General features: G+C 39.7%; 1 protein-coding gene across 1 annotated transcript in view; it reads right to left on the bottom strand.

Annotated features, from left to right (window-relative positions):
• Positions 1–2,702: 2,702 nt before the first annotated feature.
• Positions 2,703–15,541, bottom strand: part of LOC127369666 (E3 ubiquitin-protein ligase RNF31) — a 29,077-nt gene continuing 16,238 nt past the window's right edge. Inside the window, exons 16-24 of the mRNA XM_051411237.1 lie at positions 14,939–15,037; positions 14,617–14,706; positions 9,047–9,161; positions 7,717–7,829; positions 7,135–7,245; positions 6,124–6,172; positions 5,588–5,684; positions 4,901–5,066; positions 2,703–4,678 (exon numbers count right to left, since the gene is read on the bottom strand). Of these exons, the coding sequence (XP_051267197.1) occupies positions 4,628–4,678; positions 4,901–5,066; positions 5,588–5,684; positions 6,124–6,172; positions 7,135–7,245; positions 7,717–7,829; positions 9,047–9,161; positions 14,617–14,706; positions 14,939–15,037 (891 nt within the window). The 3' untranslated portion in view covers positions 2,703–4,627. The remainder of the gene's footprint in view (positions 4,679–4,900; positions 5,067–5,587; positions 5,685–6,123; positions 6,173–7,134; positions 7,246–7,716; positions 7,830–9,046; positions 9,162–14,616; positions 14,707–14,938; positions 15,038–15,541) is intronic.

Here is a 15,541-nt window from a genome sequence, read left to right on the forward strand (position 1 = left end):
AGCACCAGGAGGAACCTGATTTTTTCTGTTTATCTGTCTCATGTACTGCTTTACCTACTGCAGCTATACAATCAGCTTTTCAATAAGCACAGAGAAACTTTCCACTTTCAGCAGATGAATGTGAAAACATCTTTCTAGTGTCAAACTCTGCACAGGCATCATTCTGCACAGTGAAGATTAAACATCACACTGGCCACTTGAGGAACTGCAGGTTTTGTTACTTCATTTGTCAGCCATGGAGGCTGCCACTTGATAATAAGCTTAAAGGAGTTACTAATGTATGTCCAAAACATCTTGACTTGGGCCATTAAAGGCATACTATGCAGTTTTCCGGTTTTGTCAAACAGCTACCCCTAGAGTCGCTGCGGAGTACTTGTATTTAACGTTAACTGTCGTAAATACCACTTACCAGAGCCGTCTCTATATACGGCTCTGTGTCTCTGCACTCACAGCCTGATCCCCTCCCCCCTGTATACCGGTACATGTTCAGTAGGATGGAAGCGTCAGACATCGAACAGGCAAAGATAGACTCCGAAGATGTCTACTGACCAGGTAACGTCTTCCATTGAGGCTGCTTCTTATGTCGCTGATGTATGACATCGCGCCGTAAAGCAATTAGTGATTCTCGCGAGATTAGGCGGGACGCCACCTTTCAGACTTGCATTGCTGGTTCTGCCAGCGGCGTCCCTCCCCAGCGTTGCTATCAGTATGATACACTATACTACGAGTTTGTTTACCATCGAAATGACTTCGAAGCTGTTATATTAAGGTACAAATCTTGCATAGTATGCCTTTAAATGATAATACAGAGTACCAAGTTGCTGCTGGTCGAAAAACTGTTGATCTTCACCATCTAGTTCACACACAGGCATTCAATTCAATTCAATTCAATTCAATTTTATTTGTATAGCACCAATTCATAACAGAAGTTATCTCAGGACACTTTTCAAATAGAGCAGGTCTAGACCGAACTCTTTAAAACATTATTTACAGAGACCCAACAGTACCACCATGAGCAAGCACTAGGTGACAAGGGCAAGGAAAAACTGCCTGTTAAAAGGCAGAAACCTAGGACAGATCCTCCGGCTCTAGGTGGGTGGTCGTCTGTCTCGACCAGTTGGGGTGAGAGGGAGAGAGAGAGAGAGAGAGAGGGACAGAGAGACAGACAGACAGACAGACAGGTGCACAGCAACAACAGTAGCAACAACTACACTAATAGTAGTGACTGATGATGATGAACACGAAGAAGATGATGATGACGACAACAACGATGGGGGACAATGAGCAGTGACAATAGTAATTGTAACTGTAGTAATAATAATATTAGTAATAATAATAATAATAATAATAATAACAATAATATCAGTAATATTAGCAATGGCAGTCAAGCAGGACCATGGCAGGAGGCTCCACCAGGATCCATGAGAACCTGCAAGACGAGAAAGCACAAGAACTCCGGGGAAGAAGTGAAGTTAGTAACATGCATTAATGGGACATGAATGAGTGCAGAGAGAGAGGAAGGGAGGAGCTCAGTGCACCATGGGAAATCCCCCGCTAGTCTAGGCTTATAGCAGCATAACTAAGGGATGGTTCAGGACTCACCTGATCCAGCCCTAACTATAAGCTTTATTAAAGAGGAATGTCTTAAGCCTACTCTTGAATGTGGTGAGGGTGTCTGCCTCCCAGAACCACAACTGGAAGCTGGTTCCACAGGAGAGGAGCTTGGTAACTGAAGGCTCTGGCTCCTGTTCTACTTTTAGAGACTATAGGAACCACAAGTAGCCCAGCATTCAGAGAACGTAGTGTTCTAGAGGGGTAATAGGGTACTATGAGCTCTTTAAGATATGAAGGGGCCTGACCATGAAGAGCTTTATAGGTGAGGAGGAGGATTTTAAATTCTAGTTAAATAAAGTTTTACAGGGATCCAGTGCAGAGAAGCTAGTACAGGATTCAGTCACCTACTTAAAGGCTACCTTTCAACACCCTAGTGACACAGATTCCAGGAGGAGAAGGTAAGCAAATAATGTCAGTGTCTTTAGGATTATACAATTAAAAGGTCAGTAAACAAAAATATTATTTCATAATATTTTAAAATGTAAAATAACACTGCTAAATAATCCCAGTTTTTACTGAATGTAACTGCTATCTGATTCTGTCATTTTAAGTTAACTGTAATGGTTTACTTTTTTTCTTGTTTTTTTTTTTTAAATCCTGATTACGTAACTCATGTATTATGTTGTATGTATATGTATATGTAATTTGTTACTCTCCAAGCCTGGAAGTTTTTATTTGATGAATTTGACATCTCAAATAGATACATATATATCTTGTGCAACACATACCTTCATATTTAAAAAAAATGTCAATGATAAACACAAAAAAATTAGAAAAATAACTTATTTCCATTGTGGTCCTGTAAATGCTGAATATGGATAATATATTTTATTTTCTCAGACATTTGTGGCTTTAGTATGAGGTGCAATATTTTCAATGTTTTTTAAACTAAACAGTGTTTTGAACTAATCCAAAAGTGTTCAGATTAGATTACAAATTTTTTTAACTGAATGGATAACTCATTAATTACAAACATTTTGTATTCAGTAACTGATTATACCATTCACACTTTTAGACCAAATTCAGTCCACAACAACGACATGTTAGACTTAGGTTAAACATGTGAGAAAAAGTCTGACAGAAGCATCAGCAGTCTATAAGTAGCATTTATTTTGCCCAGAACACAGCATTTTGTCTGTCTTTTGTTTGTCAGTCCTACAATCAAAAGGAAACATTCTCAAACAACAAACAAGTTATTATGAGTGCTTGTAGCTTTTATATCATCAGCAACGTGTTCAACACCAGCTCACATTTATCAAGGCGGCCATATTAATATATTAATATATCATATTAATCACAAGTTCCCAGCACCCAATGGAATTAGTTTGAATGAGCAACTCTGCCTGTGAGGATTCATCTGCAATGCTACACTGGCTACAATGAATGCAAGACAAATCTTCTGTAAATAGTTAAACAACTCTTTGCACCTTACCTACCTATTTATTTACCTATTATTTTTATCTTTTCTAAGTATTTTATTCTATTGCTGTATTTTATTCTATTGTTGTATTTTAATGTACCTGGCTGCTATAACAACCAATTTCCCTCTTGGGATTAATAAAGTCTGTCTGTCTGTCTGTCTGTCTGTCTGTCTGTCTGTAAACTGATTGATACAATACTCACATGTCAAGTTTCAACATGCACAATTATAGTATTTAACTTTACACGCCATTACGCAAATAAAGCAAAAACAATGACAAATGTGCAGTAAACATTTCACAGTATGACAGTGATCTCAGTGTGCTAGCCAGCTATCTTTGGGCTTAAATCTGGATCACTTTTAACCGGGATGGATCACCATGGTAACAACTGCTGCCCGCCGAACTGCTCCAGAGAGATCAAAACCTGCCGACAACCGGACTACTGACCAATCAGATGAGATCACTGTCTATGTCTACGGGATTCCGACAGGGCCAAAAGTGCAGTATTAACTAAATTAGGATATAACTGCAGTATGGCTAAATTGACCATAATTCTGTTAACTGTTGTATTGTCAGAAACTGCATGTATTTCCATCCTATTTCATAATAAATAATATGCCCGATTCTGCTGATGTTCCATGTGATGTGCCACTGTGCTCATAGCTGGATCAGTAAACTGGAGGCAGTTGTTAGACTCAGTGGAGACAGGTAACCCAAAGAGAGCCAGGCTATACTGAAAACACCACAGGAACCACAAAAGGAAGGATAAAAGGGCTAGCTGTGGTTTTAAACTGAATTTATATTGAACGTCCCTGCTGAAACCAATAATATTTAAACCTCATATTAATTTTCTGCATTTAAATCATGCCACACAAAAACACTGCACAGAGGGAAAATGTTACTGTAGCTTAGTGACTGTATGGTGTGGATTTAGATTGGGCGGCTGTGGCTCAGAGGTAGAGTGGGTCATCCACTAATCGGAAGGTTGGCAGTTTGAACCCCTCCGAACTTCACTCGCTGCATGTCAAAGTGTCCTTGAGCAAGATACTGAACCCCAAATTGCTGTGCATCAGTGTATGAGTGTGTATGAATGATTAGTTTCCGTTCTGGTGAGCAGTTAGCGCCTTGCATGGCAGCCACTGCCATCAGTGTATGAATGTGTGTGAATGGGGTGAGTGTGGCATGTAGTGTACAGCGCATTGAGTGGTCGAAAGACAATAAGTAAAGTCCATTTACCATTGAACAACTGAGGTTGAGTCATTCATTTGGGGAAAAAGGTAGCAGCAAGGAGGAATATTCCTTTAATTCAATGTATTATTATTATTATTATTTTTTATTTATTTATTTATTTATTTTTATTAGTTTACCTTTTGTGAATTTGAATATCTTGTCAGAGCTGCTGTCAGCAGATATGAGGCAGAACTTCAGAGGTGACTCTCTCCTGTATTTACACCATCATAGGTACAAGAGTTAACATTCACAGAGTCAAAACCTAAAGGAAATTACTGCCATTTTGTCCTTTCTGGCTGAGTTTTGAGTTTAAAGGTCGACATGATGGCAGCTGCAGGAAACGGGAAGCGAGGCATTTCATTTCATTTCTTGCGTGGCACCTTGTCGCCAAGCGGTACTTCATCCATCAGTTTCTGCAGAGAGACCACAAACACACGTTAGTGTGACAGGGTACAGGGCAACGTCCTCTGGTGAATCTCACCAGGTGGCACTGGAGGAAAAGTCAGGGATCACCAAAGATTTACGGATTAATTATTTTGGGGAATGTGAATGTGTGTATATGACTTATAGCCAATAGTTGAGATACAGACAGACCCACACAGCTGTGCCACTAGCATTAATACATACATACTCACCTCGAGCAGCCTGCTGTAGTAGGTGAAGCTGTCCTCTCCATCCCTGCGGGCATCGTCCACCTTGTACCTCCTGCAGGCCAGCAGCAGCTCATTGGAGCTATAGAGGGGGGCGGGGTCGATGGAGTGGCTGTTGATCAGGCTGACCAGGTACTCCCGGTAATGCTTCCTGGATACCAGTACACCACATTTTAGCATTATTACACACCAGAGCATGGCAGTTTAGTAGTAGTTAGTGGTGATGATATTACTCTGTAAATCTTAAATGGACCTGTACTTGTATAGCGCCTTTCTAGCCTTCCGACCACTCAAAGTGCTTTTACACTACATGCTACATTCACTTCATCAGTCAGTCCTCAGGATGTTGTGTCTGATTGGTGTACATTACAATCCTGTTTCTTCCCCGTTGGTCCGCCTTGTGATAAAAATGTGATAAAAGTTCAAATATTCCATTACTCTTTTTTGCTGGGGAAACCTACAACGCACTCTGAAAACCACTGCTGTAACACGCAGGCCAGGTAGGCTATAACATGCTGCCTTGGTTGGAGATCGGAGAAAATACTGCTGAATAAATTCAATTCAATTCAATTTTATTTGTATAGCGCCAATTCATAACAGAAGTTATCTCAGGACACTTTTCAAATAGAGTAGGTCTAGACCGAACTCCTTATATAAATAAAGCCATCATACTCGCAGAGTCCAGCATGTCCAGGTTGGGTCTGAGCTCCACAGGCTGAATCTGGCTGCTGCCCTCCCTCATCCTTCTGCTCTATCACTCCACACAGACCTGAAGAGAGAGAGAGAAGGGGTAGTGAAACCTCTTCAAGGGAAGATCAGATTCTCTGGAAAGCATATCATAATGTCACCTATCATTTTTACAAGAGACCTTTTTTGACCTTTTTATTGTTAGGATTTATGTCCCAGGTTACGATTAAAATTAGACAAAATCCATAATGAAGATTCTGTTTGAAAGTTCAAATATCCCCTCCAGACATGTATTGAGACATATATGCAAATAGTCTGCTTGGAACACTAATGTGTGTTTGATATGTTTTTCCATTAAAAAAGCACTGAAAACACCTCATCTGCACTCTACACTTGCATTGCATCCAGCTCCACTCTGAGCTTCTCTTTCTGCATTCGTCTCTTGATATAAATGTGATGGACAAAATGTTAGAAACAGCTGAAAAGTCTGCAGGTTTGAACTATCAATGTGTGCATCCCACCTGTCTGTGTTCCAGGAGGGGGTTCAGTGTTATAGGCCACTCCATTATTCTGTGAGTCACAAAGAAAAGAAAAACACTGATTACTCATGAGGCTGTTTTAAAATTAAGTAGTAGTAGGGTGGCCCTCAGGTACAAAACATTGGACAAAACACAACAACAAAACAAAGAATCCAATAACAAAATAGAGAACACAACATTTCAAAGTGGAAAGGTAAGGACAGAAAGTTAATTCAGATTAGAATTAAGACTGGTTACTGTATGGAAATAAACTCCTATGATGTGATGACTTGTATTGTGGGATTATGATAACCTCCAATCATTTCTTTGTCTTCACAGAGTTGTGAAGTGGAAGGAGCTATTTTAAGTATCCCTGTTCAGGAAGTAAAAGTGCTATACATTTTTCCCATAGAAATATTGTGTTTTATGAAAAATTGTTTTGTTATCTGTGTTTTTTTTAAATATTGTGTTTTTCTAAAATGTTGTGTTTTGTGAAATGTTGTTTTCTAAAATGTGTTTTCTGTTTTGTTGTAAAATTCTGTGAAATGTGTTTTTTATTTTTATTTCCTGTTTTGTGAAATATTTTGGTTAATTGTAAATGGTAAATGGACCTGTACTTGTATAGCGCCTTTCTAGTCTTCCAACCACTCAAAGAGCTTTTACACTACGTGCCACATTCACCCTTTCACACACAAAATGTTGTTGTGTTGTGTGTGTCAGGACCACCGTAGACATTCATTATAGACTTTTCCCAAGCAACAGTAGCTGAATAGTGTAACATTGCAAAAAAAATCCACCTTAAAAAGGGAATTTGTCCTCACTGTTCAAATAGTTTTCAGTTCACAGTGAGGTCTGCAGATTGTCCTGACTAACTGGAACACTGTGGCTAGAAATTTTAAATCTATTTTCAATGCAGTGGCCACACAATGAATTGCAATCCCCTCCACTATACTGAGGTAGAGGCAGGTGTGTGTGTGTGTGTGTGTGTGTGTGTGTGTGTGTGTGTGTGTGTACCTGCAGTAAAGCCTGCAGCCTGGAGGGTTCCCAGTCTCTCAGATAGAAGAGGCAGTCTCTGGGATGATGGGCATGTAATCCAGACACGCTGCACTCGTCCACTGCACAGGTCTGGTAGGAAGGCAGGTGAAGAGGAGACTCTTATCACATGTTAACCACCTCTATAGTAACCCACCTTAAGGCGCATTCACACCAAGTAAGTATTTAATTCAATCCTTGAGAAGCCTGCCCCTTTAGTTCTGTGTGTTTGGTCAGGTCAACATACATTTCCTTTGTTCCGGAGCCATGAAGAGAAGAGGTTTAGACATTTCTTGTGACTTTATGTAAGTATTTGACATACATGTAGCTACATAAGATGTTGAGTTAACTTAATGTTACTTGTCAGAAGTGGTATAATTTGATTATTCAAACAATTGACCCGCCCCTTTTGCTCTGCGCTCCAATAACAGTTGAGGGAGCCTCTGTCAACTTTCTTCTTTCCCCTACTTAGATATGCTATGTGCAAGGCTCCTTATGTTGAAAAGACAACCACATTTTGCATTGTCACAGCATGAAACTGACTAGAGTATGTGTCAGACTTACAGTGTGGAAAGGGTTGTTGCAGCCACTGCAGAACTGGTACCGACACTGTGAGCAGCAGAAATGCATGCAGCCTCCTTTAGACAGCGCGTACTGGAAGCGACAGTTGGGACAGGCTGGAGGGAGGGAAGAGAGGAGGAATGACAGGATGGATGTTAATGGTGAGAAAGAGGAAGAGGCAGTGTCAGTACACCCTGCCTCCTGTGAAGGACCTGCAGGAGTTGATGGCCACTGATTTAAAAAAAAAAAAAAAAAAGAAGCATATTGGACAAAAAGTGACACACTGCCATATAGTGCCAATCCTGGTGGCAGAATAACAATATGTTAAAATCCATATTAGACACAAGCGCAAAGCTTGAACCCTGCAGGATAGATTTTGTGTGATCTCATGATTTTGTGATCTTGTGAGACCAGCCGCCTTGCAATGCTTTTAACCCATTATTGACTAAATTAAAGTTTTTGAGTGTAATGTCTCTCCCAGTATGAAGCACTCTAAGATGTCTAATGTAGCAGTGGATTCGTAGAAGTGTGCTAACCCTACAGTAGACCATGGCCGGCACCCCCCAGTTTGGAGAAGAAGACAGGAGTACTAGCATGAAAGCTAAGCAATGTCCTGCTGAGGATGGGGGCAGCAGAAAAACATAATTTAGCCGCCTAAAAAAGGCTGCCTTATATCATTATCAATGTATAAGTGTACTCTACATTTATAATATTATTGCACTGCTTTATCAGACAGCATTTTCCAACAGCACACTGAAGCCTTGTATCACACTCTCCAACCATACCACCCTACTCCTTTGACAAGAACAGTAATTTTACCCGTGCTTCGGATCAAGGCAGCGGTGGAGCAGCAACTCCTGTGATCTGCGAGGTAAAATTACAGTTTTTTTCAATGGAGTCTGGTGGAATTGATGAGAGCATGGATGGATATAACAGCTTCAGTTTCCTGTTGAAAAGGGCTGTCTGACAGCAAGGTAAAGCGGTGAAACATCCTAAACATAGCATACACTTACACATCGTCTGCTGTAGGTAATACACTCCCAACCCTAAATCAAAGAACCCAAACTATCACTTTAATAAAGTTCAGTTTTGGGACTGTGTAGTGGTGGTGGTGTGCTGCCCTGGAAGTTTAGCTGTCGTTGTGATTATTCTTCATTAGATACGAGTGTGGTCTGGAGGACATACTGATGTCTGCCACCCAGCTGTTTACATGCTGTTTTCTTTAACATAGATAGCAAATCTATTATTAATAGAGTAAAAGTGCTTTGAGTGGTCGCAAGACTAGAAAGGCACTATACAAGTACAGGTCCATTTACCATTTACAATTACTTACTGATGCCGTTGTCTCTGAGGTATCCAGCTAGGCCCTGTCTCTGATACTCTGGGTCATTCTCTCTCTTCCACGACTGGTACTGTTCACAGGACAGACCTGCATGCTGAGACTCCCACTGCAGAGACAATACCGAAACAGGGTTATTACTGTCTGTGTTCCACTGGTGACCACCTGTCCTTACTTGCTTTTTTTTTTTTTTTTAACATTTTTTATTTTGGCAAATACATTCTTACATATCGTCTCACACAGTTACAGCTGTACAACTGATAAAGTCACACAACACATTTTTGAGACTTTCCATTCTTCAATTATCCAAATGTTGCCCTTCCAAAGTATTTTTTTTTTTAACAATACGGCATAGTTAATCAGAATCAGAATCAGAAATACTTATATATAGTCGAACATGGGAAGCTCGTCACTCCATGGTTCACCAGAGTTCTGTGGTAAGGAATACAAACAACCCCATACACATGCATACACACATGCATATCTACATAAATACCTACGCACACATATCTACATATATCCACATACATGCATACATAAAACAAGATCAAACAGAAACTTACATACACATCATTTATTTTTGATGTCCATACCTACATACCTATTGTGTCTAGTACATAAATCCGTTAATTATGTCAACATCTCTTCAAACATATTGTCAAGTCCATTTAAAATCTGATCGAACTGGTTTGATGTATTCAGTCCACTTGGTCCAAATCAGGTAAAATTTTTCTTTTTGGGTCCTGAGGGAAAATGATAGTCGTTCCATAATATAAAATTCATGTATTATTTCTATCCACTCTTCAGTAGTTGGTGGGTCTGATTTTAGTCATTTCCTTGTGACAGCCTTTGTACTTGCTGCCAGAAGTATACGAGCCAGTTTCTTGTCGTTATTACTCCATCTATCTAATTGGATATCACCCATGTAAATAGTATCACATCTGAGAGGAATACTACTACCAAATACATTGTTAACATGTTTATGTATTTCTTGCCAGTAGGGGACAAGAACCTGGCAGCTCCAGAATATGTGGAAGTGGTTGGCATTGTTTTCCCCACAGAGCCTCCAACAACTGCTGCCATCTCCAAAATTTTGCTGTGGAGTAATAAAGAATCGTACAATATTTTTTCAGCAGAATTCACGCCACATGGACAAACTAGTTGAACTCCATTGTATTGCACACACTCTTTGCCAACTCTCCTCTGAGATGTTAAAATTACCCTATTCTCCCATTTCTTTTTTATACAGAGTGAGTTATCTGATTTACATTGAAGAATACCTTTGTACATTTTGGAGATAATATTGCTGCAAGTCGTGGATTTAGATGCTGACAAAAATAGTTTTAGGATACCTGATTCTAATGTTTTCAAAGCTGTGTTCAAGTTCTGAACGAAATAGTGTCGAACTTGAAGGTACCTAAAGAAATCGCTCTTTTCCAGGTCATGTTTTTCCTGTAGGGATCCAAAGTTTTGGAACGCCCCCTTGTGGACAAATGTGTAGTAGTTAGTAAGACCTTTTGTGGTCCATTTTTTGAATCTATCATCAGATCTAGTCGGCAAAAAGTTTGAATCGTAGGCACACCATCTTAACAATTTTGCAGGAACTTCTAACCTACATAGTTTTCTAGTTTCCTGCCATATTTTTAGTGATAAGTTAAACCACTGGTTTTATACTTGATTCTAGGTTTTTCCCTTGCCACAAGTATCTGGATATCAATTTATCCCACTCTATAAACTGTTTAGGTGGAATGTTAATTGGCAGGGTCTGGAAAAGATATAATAATCTTGGTAAAATGTTTATTCTGATGGATTCTACCCTAGCGCTTAAATTCAAAAATGGAATTACATTCCATCTTGATAAATCTAATTTTATTTTCGCATTTATTGGTCCATAGTTGAGATCATATAATTTTGATGTATCTTTAGGAAGATTGATACCCAGATACCTTATCGATTCTGTGTCCCATTTCAATTTGTATCTACTTCTTATGTGTTTTGGTGGATCATAGTTAAATATCATTATTTGAGTCTTTTGTATATTAAGTTTATAACCTGAGAGTGATTCATATTTATTTAGGACATTCATGAGTTTGGGAAGTGACTGTGTGGGCTGCACTGAGTAGATTAACACGTCATCCGCAAATAGAGCCAATTTGTGCTCCCCTGTTGGCATGTCTATTCCTTTAATATCTCTATTTTGTCTTACATATTGGCTTAAGGGTTCTATAAACAAGGCAAAGAGAAGGGGGGGAAGACCTTACTTGCTTTTTAATGCTTTAAAGCTGCAGTAGGTAATATTTTTATAGGTATATCCTGACAGTAGTACATGAGACAGATAATCTGTGAAAATTCAGCTTCCTCTGGCTCCTCCTAGTGCTCCCAATGGTATTTGCAAGAATCCACCGGGCCTGAACAAAAACAACCAATTATCAAAAATGCATTTGCAATATCCAAATGGCAAAGGCTGCAATTTTTGGGTAAAAGTAAAATGTGTGTAAACAGCATTATATGAAGCACTGTAGTTCTACAGAGTGGCCTGACCTACAAATCTTGTTCTACTGACATAAGAAAACATGTTTGTTTAATATAGACCCCAATGAATTTTACAGCATCATGGTTTTAATCATGAAACGGTGAAGCAAAAATGGGGTTCCCACTCTTTTTAAGAAATTCTTTTCCAAGACCAAATGACAATTGACAATTCTGGACATCACTTGCTTAGAAATGATCCTATAATTTACAGTTCAGTAGGGCCATTACACTCTGTCTGGTGTTAAAAGGTTTTTCCGTTCTGCTTCACGTCTGGTAAACCCACTTTGAAGTGCAGCTTATCCTACAAACAGTTTCAAACAAGATAAGCACCACCTCACTGGAGCCACTGGAACACTGTGCCAGCCTGCTTCAAAACCTCCACCACCATCCCTGTCTGCAAAAAAGCAAGGACCGCAGGACTCAGTGACTACAGACCAGTCACCCTCACCTCTGTGGTCATGAAGTCTTTTGAGCGCCTTCTGCTTTCCCATCTCAAAGCCATAACGGACCCACTCCTGGACCCCCTGCAGTTCGCCTACAGAGCCAACAGGTCTGTAGACGATGCAGTAAAAATGGCCCTGCACTTCATCCTTCAGCATCTGGACTCCCCAGGAACCTATGCCAGGATCCTGTTTGTGGACTTGAGCTCTGCTTTCAACACCATCATCCCAGCTCTGCTACATCTCACTCACTGTGACTGACTGTAGGTGGACCACAGACTTCCTGTCTGACAGGAAGCAGCAGGTAAAGCTGGGGAAACATGTCTCTGACTCCTGGACCATCAGCACCAGGTTCCCCTCATGACTGTGTTCTTTCTCCTCTGCTCGTCTCCAGTCATCAGTTTGTCAGGCTCCTGAAGTTTGCAGAAGACACCACCCTCATTGGGATCATCTCTGGTGGAGAAGTGAGGTGTGCAGGCAAGATTGTGGCTGACCCCTCCCAGCCCGGACACAGACTCTTTGAAACACTTCCCTGTGGTAGGAGGCTGCAGTCTATCAGGACCAAAAACTCCCACCACAAGAACATCTTTCCATCTGCAGCTGGTCTCATCAACAACCCCCACTGACTCTGACTATTAAACCCACCCTGTATATATGCATCACATTAATGCACTTCCATTGGTTTCTCTATCTTGCACATTGCAAATATAATTATGTCACACTGCAAACTTGCAGACTTCCCGGTCAATTTTGCACATTTGGTACAGCACTTTACGCATTTATGCAAGTATCCAGCCATTTTGCACATATCTTTCACTCTTTATATTTGTATATAGACACTCCTTTTTGTTGTCTCTATTTTTTATCTTTTTATTCTGATTTATATTTTTCTGCGCTTCATTGTGATTCTTATGCACCAATGCACCAAGGCAAATTCTTCGTATGTGAAAACTTACTTGGCAATAAACCTAATTCTGATTCTGATTCTGGGTTTATGTAGGCGAGCTGAATTAGGGGCCAAAATAGATTTATAATTTTCTAGGACAACATTCTTTTCCAGGATATTTGGTTATTTTAAAAATTTGTTTCTAAAAAAAATTATTTTTTAGGTTTTGAAATAAAAAAAAAAAAAAAATTTTTTTTTTAAAAATAATAGATTAATATGAATTAGTAATTAGTTGAGTGCACACAGATTCAACATAACTTATCTAAGGATTATGGGAAGCTCAGTTTCAGAGTGTTTACAAGATGCATGAACTGTTACACCAAGTGACAGGTAAACAACATGGCCAAAAGTCAGTGGACACCCCTACCAATTATAGAGTTCAGGTGTTTTCAGGGGTTTTTCAGAGGAAGCTAAAGCTACTACCTTATGGGTAAACAGACTAATTAGTTCTCAAATTAAAGGCTGAACTTAAGAGTTTTTACAGTCCTATTAAGGTGCCAGCAGCAACACTGTTATGTGTAGGGAAATGGAGATGTTACAAACATTCCTGTTGTGTTATTAACTATTCATGACAGGTTGGCAGAGCTCCCAAAAGGTCAAGGTTCACACAGCACAACATTTTTCAATATCTAGGAGTCACCAACTCGAGTCTCCTCTTACTCTTGGCTCAAAGTCTCCACCTGCAAATCCTCAGTTTTTACAACTCAAGTTCACAAGTCTCTAACTAACAGACATTTCACTACTACTGTATTTGGCATAATCACAATCTGTCCCTAACAATAACCACACTGTAGTTGCTATGTGCAGATATTGTAGAAATCGAGTATTCAATGGTTCTAGGGTTTTGCAGAATTATTCAATATGTCCATTATCAACATTCTTGTGTGGTGACAGGATCTTGTGTGGTGACATGATTGGTTCAATACGAGTCAAGGCTCATCGTCTCGCAGGTTCTCATGGATCCTGGTGGAGCCTGCTGCCACTGCTAATATTACTGATATTATTGTTATTATTATTATTATTATTATTACTATTATTATTACTACAGTTACTATTATTACTATAATCACTGCTCATTGTCCCCCATCGTTGTTGTCATCCTCATCTTCTTCATGTTCATCATCATTATGTTGCTGTGCACGTCTGTCTGTCTGTCTCTCTCTCTCTCTTGGCCACCCACCTAGACCCGGGATCTGTCCTAGGTTTCTGCCTCTTAACAGGCAGTTTTTCCTTGCCGCCATCGCCAAGTGCTTGCTCATGGTGGTACTGTTGGGACTTTGTAAATAATGTTATAAGGAGTTCGGTCTAGACCTACTCTATTTGAAAAGTGTCCGGAGATAACTTCTGTTATGAATTGGTGCTATACAAATAAAATTGAAAATTGAAAATTGAAATGTGATATGTAATGAACCATACTGTCTTTTAATTTCATTTCTAATTTATCTTTTGCAATATTTAAAACATTTGTTTGGGATGTAACTTTAATGATTGGAGGAGAAGAGAAAGTTACAAAAAGAGTGAAAACAATCTGATTTGTGAGAAACCAAACACAGTAAGAGAGAGAGAGAGAGAGAGAGAGAGAGAGAGAGAGAGAGAGAGAGAGAGAGAGAGAGAGAGAGAGAGAGAGAGAGAGAGATAATACTTACAGGCTTTTTACACTGAGCACAGAAACTGTTGCGACACTGAAAACAGGTGACTTTCAGCTGGTCTCCATCATAGATAAACCCATATGAACACTGAGAAGAGGAGAGGAAACAGGAGGTGAAGGGAGGAAACAGAAGCAGAGGAAAGGAAACAGGAGAAAGGGAGAGGATAGGAAATGAGTGGAAACGAGAGGAGGAGAGGAGGGAAAGGGAAACATGAGAATGTTAATGTCACTAGAGCTTCCATGGCCTAAAAATGGCACTGTAATTGTAAATTTGCTCATGGTAATTTTTGTTGGTGAAGAATGACTCCTTGTGTACTCACATGACAGCACCAGAGGAACTTAGGGTCCTTGATTAGAGCCTGCTCTGTCAGCTTCTTATGGAACAGCTCGTAGACTTCTGACTCCAGACATTCTCGCAGCTAAAGCACAAAACACAACGATATAACCTGAATATCAATGACTGAACGGCAACAATAACCCAGTCGGTACCCAATTATTGTAGAGCGTAGATCTGGTCAACAGGATGTCACCACCAAAAAAAAACCAAAATGTAAGCCTTATTTGTAGTATGTCTGTAGCAGATATATGCAAAACCCAGCAACCATTTTTACACTTGAAGATCAGTTTACCCGTCATGGTTAGTACTACAGTTATACTGTGTGAGTTAAAAGACTACAAATATGTCACAGAAAGTCTGTGTAACAAACTGGACAAGTGGAGTTTAGAAGGGCAAGGTATCAGCGAATTTCAAAAGTCACAACACTAATCCAAAAGCCACAACACAACGGGAAAAGCCACAACACAATGGAAGTGAGTGACAACGGATGTTTGCAACAAAACGGACTGTTATTAGCAGTGGACTTATTGACTACTGATGTGTGGAAGAGTAAGGTTGTTGCCCATTTGAGAAGTATTAAGTAAAA

Source organism: Dicentrarchus labrax, unplaced genomic scaffold (assembly GCF_905237075.1).
Source record: "Dicentrarchus labrax unplaced genomic scaffold, dlabrax2021, whole genome shotgun sequence".
Lineage (NCBI taxonomy): Eukaryota > Metazoa > Chordata > Actinopteri > Moronidae > Dicentrarchus > Dicentrarchus labrax.